The 12,699-nt window shown below is 37.4% G+C and overlaps 1 protein-coding gene across 5 annotated transcripts in view; it reads right to left on the minus strand.

Annotated features, from left to right (window-relative positions):
- The window catches only part of LOC103994870 (phytyl ester synthase 2, chloroplastic), a 47,826-nt gene that overhangs the window by 8,351 nt on the left and 26,776 nt on the right, over positions 1-12,699 (minus strand). For 4 of the 5 annotated variants that reach the window (XM_065121277.1, XM_009415317.3, XM_018830631.2 and 1 more), the window contains one exon: positions 4,830-4,943. The exons of the other annotated variant lie outside the window; for it this stretch is intronic. In XM_065121277.1, the coding sequence (XP_064977349.1) occupies positions 4,830-4,943 (114 nt within the window). The remainder of the gene's footprint in view (positions 1-4,829; positions 4,944-12,699) is intronic. 5 annotated transcript variants of the gene reach the window in all.

Consider the following 12,699-nt stretch of genomic DNA (forward strand, 5'->3'; position numbering starts at 1 on the left):
ATATCCTTCAGCATTAGATCTATGCAATGAACTGCACATGGAGTCCAAAACAAAGTTTTTCTTTTTTCCATCAATTGCAAACCGGTCTTTTTGAAATTTGCTCCATTGTCGGTTATTATTTGAATAACATACTATGGTCTAATCTCCTCTACTATAGTGTCCATCAAGCTCTTAATGTCGTTTGCATCTTGGATCTTTTTAGAAGCATTAAGGACTTATGAAACACCACTCTTCTGTTGCAATAAACAAGAAAGTTGATGATATTCATTCTTGTTGGTCTTGTCCAACTGTCACACATCAGTGTCACCCCATATTCGTCCCATTGCCTCTTAAAGGATTTGATCAGATCCTTTAGTTCTGCCACCTCCTCATCTAAGTACACGCCGTAAATCTCCTTCGATGTTGGAGGTTGGATCCCCGTGTCAGACTTTTGAATAGAAGAGACTATGCTCTGATAATATGGACCTTGGGCTATGTTGGCTGGAATCCTGTGGAAGTTGAACCATTTTGAGATTGCCTTCTCAATATCCCATTTTTTTTCTTTTGTGTATGCATCGTCAATCCGTGTTTGTTTCGCTGTTTGTGGAGGATAGGCTTGCGGATCAATATCAACAATATCTGGTGCGGACCTCCTATCAAGACCTATCATAAAACCATGGAGTCCAATATACCTCATGCTACTAGTTCGGCCTAACTGAGGAGCAGTTAGTTGCCTCATGCTGGCCGACCTCTGGATTCCACTACCACTACCATTGCCATACTCCAATTGTGAGTCAGGTCATCGATGCCTCATTGCTTCATCGACCGTACACTAATGCTCCAATGATGCACGAATATTAGCTGTGAGATACGGGTCGACTTGATCGCTGCAACCCTCATACTGATCATAAACTGGTTCCTGTGTAGCCCTATAATATTCTTCCTCAACTCTTGCCTTTTTTTTTAATGTATCTTCCTTTGCTTGTTGTAGCTTGCTTTTAAATAATTTACGGATCTCCGTCGGAACCTTCTTGCATTTTGCAACATCAGGATACCCGTCAGCCAAATGCATTTTCACCCGAGTTATTCCTCCACCCTTACCAATGTAGTCACAATAAATACATTGCCAATGATGACGATTCTCATCTATCTTTCAGGTATGAACTCATGCATCATCATGTAGCTTTTCTTTTGGTACCATGATCCTATCAAATTTAAATCAAATAAACTATAAAGTATAAACATATTAAATTGACCAAATATCGATAAAAAATGACTAATCGCAGCATTAAATAACTTTAATAAAACATAATTAAACCTATTTTACCATCATATATATTTCAAACACATAAAAGAAACATTAAATATGTAATTTTGATCCAATATTATTCAAATTATGATAAAATCATCATTAGATACACTAATTACATAATTAACATAGTTAATTTTCTACTAATTACTTCTCTTTCAACACTATAAACATGGCAAACACCTTAATAGGTATTAAACACATTGAATTGACATAAAATCTAACAAATTTCGATTAAATCATCATTAAAATGACTAATCATAGCATTAAATAACTTTAATAAAACCTAATTAAATATATTTTATCATCATATATATGTCAAACACATAAAAGAAATATTAAATATGTAATTTTAATCCAATATGATTTAAATTATGATAAAATCATTATTAGATACACTAATTACATGATTAACATAGTTAATTTTTCACTAATTACTTCTCTTTCAACACTATAAACATGACAAACACCTTAATAGATATTAAACACATTGAATTGACATAAAATCGAATAAATTTCGATTAAATCATCATTAAAATGACTAATCGCAACATCATAAATATTTTTCAATATTTAATATGCATGAAACACACTAATCATAATATTAAAGATCTTAATTACTCTCTAATTAAAGAAAGAGAATACATATCTCTTGATTAAAAAGTTCTTCCTCTTAATCTTCCCAAATTAACCTCGATTGAATTCACAAATCGTTGTTTTGTAGAGTTTAGGAGAGAAAAAAGAGTTTAGGAGTGAAATAGGGAAGAAGAAAGGTTTAAATACTATGAGAAAGGATTCCAACGGTCAAATTGACCGTTGGAGCACTGTAGCACTGTTAGAGTGCGGTAACGGTTGATTTCAACTGTTACCGAGTTGTGCCGAGCGGTAACGATCGAAATTTCGATTGTTACTGCCCGATATTACCCCGTATCGTCCGCGTACCGGTATGCCGTTGGACCGGTACATACCGCCTGTACCGGGCGGTATCATTCGGTATTGCCTACCTTGGTGTCAACCATCTCTTTGAAAAAACCATCTTGCACAATGAAAGCACTTAACCTCCTATACCAAGCTCTTGGAGTTTGTTTTTAACCATAAGAACTTTAAAAAGTGTAAATACGTAATTCTGAAAATCATCATTTTCAAAACAGGAAAATCATTCAACATACACTTCTTTAGAAATGAGATACTTGAGAAAACAGTTTTCACATCTTTTTGAAAATTTTGGAAACCTTCGAAACAAGCAAAAGCAAGATTCTAATATTTTCATATCTAGCAACAAAACAAAAGCTTCTTGATGATCAATACCCTCTTGATGGTTGAGAATGGCCACTAATCGGTTGAGAACTTCGACCACCAATCTAGTATTGTTTCTAATCATAACATCATTCAACTTGTTTCTACAAGTGTCAATTATCTAATGAATGTACAGGTACAAAAATTCATCATTCTGCCACATTAATTAAGTCCTTTCTGTATAGGAAGTATCCAAAAATCATCTTAAGCATTCTTTATATATTTAATTTCAATTTCAGAAAGAAATACTAAATATCCACAAATGTTTCAGAATATGATTTTGTTGTCCCCCTTGACATATTTTACAGACAATATGTTCATTGGGGTAAGCACTAGCATAACTCCGTTCCTTGGGTAGTTCATCTTCTTTCATTCATTCTTTCTTGAACATCTTGAGTAGAGGTGTTATCTTGCTCACTACGTACGTCATGAAGACGTTTATTGAACTTGATGTTTTTCCCTACATCATCACCAAAATTATTCCTTTCTAGGCATAACTCCATTCCTTGGGTAGTTCTGCTTGTTTTTCCCCCTTTCTTGGACATCTTGAGTAGTGTTATCTTGCTTACCAGCTTTTCATGTAGGTATTTACCCAGATTAATGCTATCCCCAACATCATCATCAAAATTATTCCTTTCCAAGGATATCGTCTCACTAAAACTACAAGCATGAGTTCCTCTACGTTCAAAGTCATCCATTTTTTCTCTATAGGCTTTGGAAGTTGTAGAGCAACCAATAAATATATCTTAATTAAGCTTAAAATGAAACTACAATTAAAAGCTTGGAAATATAAAATAGTTGCTTTTTCTCTATTTCAAAGCACATAGTAAGTCTTAAATGATGAGGTCTGATTACAGCCCTATTCATAATATGGCATGTTGTGTTTTAAGTCCAAAAATTCTTAGGTAGGCTTTATTCATTTAACATCGTCCTCTAATAAATTCCTATTCTTTCTCCCTATACCACCATAATTATGAAATGTTTGGAGTTGAAAGCTGTGCATGTAACCAAGGACTTTCGTTTCACTCGGACCAGTACGAAACAAGCTGCACATATCGGTCCGAGTGCCAAATTCCTCTTCCTTTTTCTTTCAAATTCCTCTTCCTCCTAGTCCTCCGCCACCTTCTCCCTGTTAGGACTCTAGCTAGGAAAGTCCTAATTGAGAGGAACATTCATGTAAAACCTACCTAAGCCGACCCCTATTAAAGAGGTGAAGAGGCTGGATAGGGTTAGGAGGTTGTTTCTTAGAGAAGAATTAAGAGTTGTAAAGGAATAAGAGTCTTGAGTAGAAGTCCTATTAGGAGTTGGTTAAAAGTAGGAGTCTTGAATATGAGTCATATTAAGAGTTAGGGTTTAGAAACTCTATAAATAGCCATGTATTTCTCCTCTTCTGATAAGCAATAGATGAATTTTTTCTGCAGCCTTTGAACAGCAACTTGGAGGGAAGAACCCCTATAGAGTTCTAAGGAAGCCGATCCCCTAAAGAGATCAACCCCAAGTTTAGAATCTGTAAGGGTTCTAACACTCCCACTTCCCTCCTCTTCCATTTTCTTCCTCCTTCCTCTTCCTCCATTACATCTTCCTCTTCTCCTTCATCTTCAAAAACTAGTACATACCGATGTACTATCATAGTACACCATTATCGACTAGTATGTATCGTTCCGACAAATGACCAATATGGGTACAACACACAATATGACATTCCTTGCATGTAACCAATCTTTTCACAAAATTATTCAAAAGAGAAGTGATCAAATTTACCTCCATGAGTAGTTCTAACAGAAAAAATCATAAAACCTTTATATTTTGAATATTTTTACAAAATTTGTAAAACTAAACAATCTTGGAACTTGTGCACGGAGAAATAAATCTATGTATCTACTGGAATTGTCTTCCACAGAAATATATTTATTATCTTCATGATTGTTTCATTTTTGAACATATTTACAAACTTTTGTAAAACTAAACAAGCTTTCATGCTTGTGTGACACAAAATAAACTGAGATACTTCTTAAAAGGTATTCTTTACTTGATATGCCTCTTAGGTTTTACTTTAGCTTTTCATCAATTTACAGTCTAGTTAGCAGTATTGATGCTGCAGATCTAAAAACTATGTAGTCTTGCTGACAAAATGAGGCAGATAAAGGCATTTGGATGAAACAAGAAAAGGTTCCAATTATGTAACACATAATTCAAGCAATTTAAACATGAAAGCAATATCCTGATAAATATAGTGTGTACTGACATCACACATGTCATCTTCTCCAACAACACCAAATGGAATTATTGTGGCTCCAAACTTCGATGTCATCCTGATGAACTCTGATTTTTCAGGCCAAAACAACTTGTATTCTTCACCCTAGAGAATAGGAAAGTTGATGAATTATAGAGGGAAAAGAATGCTAACTATAAGAAACTGAGTTTAAAATTCTAAATCATCTGGAGCATCAATGGAACCCTTCCAGTTATGCTTGGTAAATAATGCTTTTACACAAATATAATAATTATTCAAATATTATGATAGGAAATGTTTTATAACTTCCATTATTTGTATAGAAATTTTCTTTGTACATAAGGATCATTAATAAAACAATAAAAATACAACAAAATTGCTCAAAAAGAAAATAAACATATGAAACTTTGTGTCAATTATATTTATGGATGTGATGAATGCTAGCACTTCAAAGTTCATTTGAAGATTTAACAGAATGTATCCAATTACTAACATAGCAGGGTAACTGAATTTGTTTTGTGAAGACAGGAAATCGTTTATGTAATACCACACCAAACTTCATAAACATAAAATCATGTTCTCAGTGCAATTACATGGACCTACAAGATCAATTCCAAAGATGATAGGTGATCTCGGTGTCACACAGGGTAGAGGTGGAGCATAGGAAATCACGTGAGCTAGAGTGGCTGTTTTATATAAGATAAATAAATAATTATAGCCAACCATATAATAACTAAATATTGCATGAAACTAAAGCATCAACAAGCTTGAAAATGGAGATTATGTAAAATCCCAATTGTCCTTGGTGGTTGATGCCTCATGCAACATAACTCACAATAATCACTAAAAAAGTGTTACAGAAGTTATTTCTGATATGTTATTTGGTTAAAAAAAGATGTTTCTTGTGCCTAAGAAGTAAGAATAAGTTTTTTGCTGTAACAAAATATACATAAGAGACAGTTCATTAATGTTTTATGGATTAAGGGAAGCAATTCAAAACCTTCCACTCAATAGATAGATGGTCATAATTCGACTATGGACATGGCAGGATATTTAGAACGAGCTTAGTTTGGTACATGCCTGATTCATCAGCATGTACCTAAATGAGCTTGAATGACAAATAATGAAGAAAAATGCATATGGAATGTTTGGGTGATTCATCAGCATTTGACACAAAAGACAGCATGAAAAGCAAAGGAAATAAGGGAAATAAATAGTACGTCATTCTAGGGTTAGTGTGCAGAGACCAAAATGACGACTTTGCATGGTTTTAGAATAGTATAATTTTAATTAGTCATCCATATTTTGCAATTAATCACAAAAACATAAAGAATTATTTTTGTTCTTTTGTTCTTGTTGTTCTAGTCTTCAGCTAGATTATATGTTACCTGCAAGTGGTACTCTTAGACTGTTGAAAGGCTACTTTGCTACCTCATTTTAGATTTCTACACATTTTTTACATTAATCAAATCCTCAATCCTCATAGCAGAAAACAAATCCTAAATTTATATAGACAGTACTAACGCATAGACTGATCTTTTTCATGTCAGTCAACATCATAAGGATTTTAATGAAAAGAGATGGTTTAGTTCAAAGTTTAAAAATCTAAAATACTGACCCTCACCGGTACATAAGTGAACCAATACAGGTTTGGTTTGTGCTGGAATACCAACACATGGTATAACCATACATACATACCATTGTATGGATTTCAGCTAGTCTGGGCTGGTAGGAACCAAAAGAACCTGTTTTAGGGCTGTTTCTGGCATTTTCTATTCAAAATAAGGTTTACAATAAAGCCCTATATGGTGTGGTATAGACTATTTATGGGTCTGACTTACCGATATGCGGATCAGGGTAAACCAGGTAGTACGTCAGTACAGGGCATGTACTGCCCGGCTAGGACCACCACACCATGCCAACCGATGGTATCGGCCCACGGGTGGACTGATACATGTCAAGACGCTGGTACGTATCAGTTTTTAAAAAAAGGCTGAAAAATGGCCGATAATACATTTTTTAGGTTTTTTATCCTAATTTAATGGCAATTTTATTGTATTTAATCAAGAATAGAGTGTATATAAGGCATAGATAAATGCATAAGATGTGATTAATCCCAAATACCCCAATTTGGGACTAATGTAAGACAATAGACTTAACTGGGACTAACACAAGAGAATGACCTTAATCATGTTTAATGTTTGTAAATATGCATTAATACACCTCTAATTATATGAAATGATAAATAAGACATACAATGAAGATAAATGCCTTCAAATTGGAAAGAAGTTTCATTAGATCCCAAGTTCCAGTCTCTCTTTTATCCAAATCAATAGCCTGATTACCACTAATTGTTGATTAGGAGCTTCAATCACGAGTATGAGAAAGAGTGAGAATGAGAGAGTGACTGAGAGTTAGTGAAATAGGGGGAAGGAGGGTATTTAAAGCCCCAAAAGAGGCCCCAATTGTCAATTTGACCATTAGGTTCAAACTTGACCCGATCTAGGTCAATATCGATCAAATTCTGACCGAGACCAATCTGTGTCAGTTGATACAACATAAATTCATGAGTTTCGACCGTATTAGTCGATACATCACTTGTAGATTATGAATTCATGAGTTTTGACCGTATTGGTCAATACATCACTTGTAGATTCAGTGATTCAGTTTATATCCTAGGTCCTTAATAATCTAGGCTAGATTCTGTAGGAAAATCTAGGGGCGACATCACATGCACAATGAAAGAATATAAAACAAAATTCTCAGATTTCCCAAAAATGTGTTCATCATCATACGAAGATTGGTACGTAAAATCTTCAAAACCGAAAACTATGTATATGAAAGATTGTGTTTTACCTAAGGAGATCATATATCCCTGAATCCCAACGAATCTGTAGGAGAGGATGAAGGAGGTCAAGTATCCTCCTCTCTAGCGGTGATCCACACAGCAGGGTTACGATAAATCGCTGCCTAAATCTCCATACTTGCTATCTAAGGAGAAGAAAGGGAGAGGAGACTAGGAGGTGGCAACTAAAACCTATAGCTTATGGTTGTTTGGTTCCCTCCTATTTATAGAGGTCTTATATCAATTTAACCCTATTGGATCCTGCCCTATTGGATATTGGATCTCTATCCAACTACCTAAGCTTCTTAGATTAGTAGATCTCTATCTAATAATTTCTCATTGACTCTTATTGGATCTCATCCATAGGATCCAATAATTCAGGGACTTATTGGATATCCAATAACATAGGGGCTATGGCGAATATCTCATATCCGAACCTCTACTCGTCGCAACGCCTACCATATGTGTGTGACTCTCTAGGCTCTATATCGAGTTGGCTGTGAGTCATACCTATCAAAACTCCTTCTAGCACAGTAAATTATTATATCTATAATAATTCACTCGACTCATCGACTGCAGACGTACTAGGCCATTACACCACAGTCCCCAAACGATACAGGGAAATCCAATCCTTTGGACCTATCTGTCCTCAGTTACCATATACTTATAGCCCCTCATCTATCTAATATCCCGATCGTATACCGGGCATGGTACTGTCAGACCCATACGATTTCTACTCGAGTCTCGCTCTAATCGGATTCTCCCGGAGAGCAATTTCTCTCAATCCGATTGACCCTGGCTAGGGATTTGTCTGAGCAAGAACACATGGGATATTCCTCTCATAACACCGAGAGTGGATGATCCTCTATTGATACTCAATAGTCCTCGTAAGGTTGGCTATCACTCCCGATAACCAGTTGTGCTAGATCTAGAACTTCTAGACCTATAAGTTCGGTATCAAAGAGTGGAGTACTCATACAGGACATCCTTGGTGTCTCAAGTTTAAGAACCAGGTACATCACTAGAATAATGGAATCGCTGTCTGACAATGAGGTATCATTAACCATCCAGAATTCCGTGAGCGGATCAATCAGTGAACTCATTCTTTAATGAGCACCTGCACAGTAGTCCTAACGTACCCACACGAGTAGCTATAAGACCAGTTTCCTCTATCATATGGACGGGTATACAGTACACTGTTAGGACTCTAGCTAGGAGAGTCCTAATTGAGAGGGACATTCATGTAAAACCTACCTAAGCCGACCCCTATTAAAGAGGTGAAGAGGCCGGCTAGGGTTAGAAGGTTGTTTCTTAGAGAAGAATTAGGAGTTGTAAAGGAATAGGAGTCTTGAGTAGAAGTCCTATTAGGAGTCGGTTAGAAGTAGGAGTCCTATTAGGAGTTAGGGTTTAGAAACCCTATAAATAGCCATGTATTCCTCCTCTTTTGAAAAGCAATAGATGAATCTTTTCTGCAGCCTTTGAGCAGCAACTTGGAGGGAGGAACCCCTATAAAGTTCCAAAGAGGCCGATCCCCTAAAGAGATCAACCCCAAGTTTAGAATCTGCAAGGGTTCTAACACCGGGTATCAAAGCAGCGTTCTTGGCGTCTTGCTGCCCTTCCACAGCCATCCATGAACCCTCCACAACCACCCAAAGCAATTCCCACATTTGCTTAAAAGATCGTCGGCAAATTCCGCCGTCATCTCCACCACCACGGATCATCCTTATTTGAAAATCCCAAAAAAATTATTCCTATATTGCTACATAAACTTTTCGTCATAAAGTTTTCATTTCTACGACGAAAGATACATTGCAGAATTCCAACCGTATAGCACCGTCTGTTTGATCTTGCTACTGTGTTTTTTCTATCCAAATCTCTACGAAATTTTTATGACATCTTTGACATTTCCTAACAACAGATTTCCTTTGGTTTTGTCAAAATATTCTAAATATAAATCATTGATATTTTATGTCTAATCTACTATACTTGAAAATCTGCATTATAAAATTTCAGCCGCATAGCACTGTTTGTTTGATCTAGATACTACGTTGTTTCTATCCAAATCTCTATGAAATTTTTATGATAGCTTTGATACTTCCTAATAGTGGATTTCCCTTTGGTTTCATCAAAAAATTCTCAATATAAACCATTGATCTTTTACGTCCAATCTGCTATACTTAAAAATCTGTGCTGCAGAAAATTTCAGCCGCATATTGTTGCCTTAACCAATCTATTTGCAATCTTTTTTTAATGAAATTTCTTATACACTTCATAGATCATCTTGGCTTCTATCTAAGATTGATTTATTAAGAAATTCATCTCTAAAAACGATTTTGTGTTGCTGCAAATTTTCGTCGTAACCTGCTGAAATTTTTCGACGAGAATTCTGCAATCGCAATTTGCACCAATTTCCTTGCTGTTATATTACCGAAATTTTCTTGATTAAATTAGATATCCTTGCTGTCATATAAACTGTGATTTTGCTATCAATTCCCTCCTCAATTCTCTCAAGTTTTTGGTAAAAATTACGTCGAGAAATCGTTGTTTCTTCGACGACAATTCTACTCTTACAAGACAGCACATACTTGCTGCAACTTCCACTGATTTCTATCAAACCTTTGCTACCATCTACCACAGATCCAAAACTTTCATCCACAGCCCTAAAACTCCACCAAACCACACCCTCAAACTGCACCCAAAATAGCCACAAAACAAGCCTAAACCGTAGCCTACATCCACCAATCCACCAACCCTTTCGACCATCACCTCTCTCAACCAATACATGCCTTTAACCCGACAACAAAAGAGAGATCTTAACATCACAGATTTGGTGGCATATACTATGGCATCTGAGGAGGTAATCAATGCTAAATTCGAAGCCTTCGAGGCGCGAATGGAGGATAAGATTCGAACGCTCTTTATCGAACTCAGATTGGGCCGACCACTAAGCCCGAAGAAATCACATCAAGGAGAGAGCTTTGCCCAATCGCACCAAGCCCGAAGATATGACTTCCAAGAGATGGGAAGCTCTATGACCAACTCCAACTATCCATGCATGAGAGTGGACTTCCCTAGATGGGAAGAAGGAGACCCAATTGGTTGGATCTCGCGCGCGGAGCGATATTTTCGATACCATAAAACCGCGGATGCATCTATGGTGAAAATTGCATCTATACATTTTGAAGGGGATGCCATACAATGGTTTGACTGGTTTGAACACACTTATGGAGTCATTTCATGGCGACAATTCAAAGAAGGACTACTGATCCGCTTCGGACCAACTTATTACGAGAACATTGACGGACAACTAGCAAAGATCCGACAAACCTCCACCATTCAGGAGTACCAAACCAGGTTTGAAAGGTTATCTAATCAAACTCGTGATTGGTCTGAAAAACAACTATTGGGGACCTTTATTGAGGGCTTAAAGCCGGAGATCCAGGGAGAAGTTAAGGCGCGACAACCATACACGCTTACGGTAGCTATCTCTTTCGCACGACTTCAAGAGAAGCGATTGAACCATGAAGCCCGGAGGACTAGGATCACTCCACGGCCTACAATACTAAAGCCCTCAGCCCCCCCTACTAGCAACCGAGTCCCTGCACCGAAAAGGTTAACAAGAGAAGAACTTCGGGAGCGATCTGTGATGGGGTTATGTTGGCATTGCGACGAGCCGTGGAGCCGCGAGCATCGCTGTAAAAAAAGTAGACTTCTTATGATTGAACCAGTAGAAGAAGAGGTCATTGAACATCTAAAAGAGAGCCTTGAACATTAAGAAGAAGATATGGAAGAAGAGCCACAGCCGACCGACATTACGGTACACGCACTAGCCGGCTACTCAAATCCGCAAACGATGAAAGTTGAAGGCCTTCTCAAACAACAGCCGATCACTATTCTCGTTGACACGGGTAGCACTAATAACTTCGTGAATAGTAAGGTTGCTGCTCAGATGACACTGCATATTGAAGGTTGCAGCAAGTTCGATGTAAAGGTTGCCGACGGCAGAATCCTAAAGTGCGACCAAAGATGCCCGCAGGTGAAACTATTACTGCAAGACCAACAAATTATCACCGATTTCTTCCTCCTACCAATCGATGACTATGAGGCAGTGCTTGGTATAGAATAGCTGACTACACTAGGTGATGTCTCTTGGAACTTTTCTAAATTAATTATGAAATTCTACTGTAAGGGCAAACAGATCATCCTACGCGGGAAGCGCGGAAGCAACGTTACCACTGTTTCGACCCAACGAATGGAGAAAGTTTTGCACAAGGTAAATGGTGGATTTTTTATGCATCTCCAACCACAACCAAAAGAGAAGAAAATAGAAATTGAAGATCAAAATCTTGCCCAATTGCTTACTGAATTTGCCGACATATTTACTGAACCGCGCGGTCTACCTCCTTCTCGGCAACATGACCATCGAATTCCAATCCTTCCGGGCAAGCCACCAGCGAACACTCGACTGTACCGATATCCTCACCTCCAGAAAGATGAAATTGAAAAGATCGTAAAGGAGATGCTTGAAACAGGGGTGATTCGGCCAAGTTGCAGCCCCTATTCCTCACCGGTGCTACTTGTACGCAAGAAGGACGGAACTTGGCGGATGTGCATCAACTACCGAGCTTTAAATGGCATCACCGTCAAGGACAAGTACCCAATACCAGTGGTGGATGAACTTCTTGATGAATTGAAAGGAGCTCGAGTCTTCACGAAGTTGGACCTCCGATCCGGTTACCACCAAATTCGGGTATATGACGATGACATTCCAAAAACTGCATTTCGCACACATGATGGCCATTATGAATTCTTGGTAATGCCTTTTGGACTCACTAATGCTCCTTCAACCTTTCAAAGTCTCATGAACGATATATTTCGGAGCTTTCTTCGTAAATTTGTGCTGGTATTTTTTGATAATATTCTCGTTTACAACCCTTCTCTTGAGACTCACTTTCAGCATTTACGGATTGTTTTGACGATCCTTCGGGAGAATACTCTTTTTGCTAAGCAACCAAAGTGCAGCTTTCTCCAGCAAAA

The sequence above is a fragment of the Musa acuminata genome, chromosome BXJ2-8, assembly GCF_036884655.1.
Source record: "Musa acuminata AAA Group cultivar baxijiao chromosome BXJ2-8, Cavendish_Baxijiao_AAA, whole genome shotgun sequence".
In the NCBI taxonomy this organism is placed as follows: domain Eukaryota; kingdom Viridiplantae; phylum Streptophyta; class Magnoliopsida; order Zingiberales; family Musaceae; genus Musa; species Musa acuminata.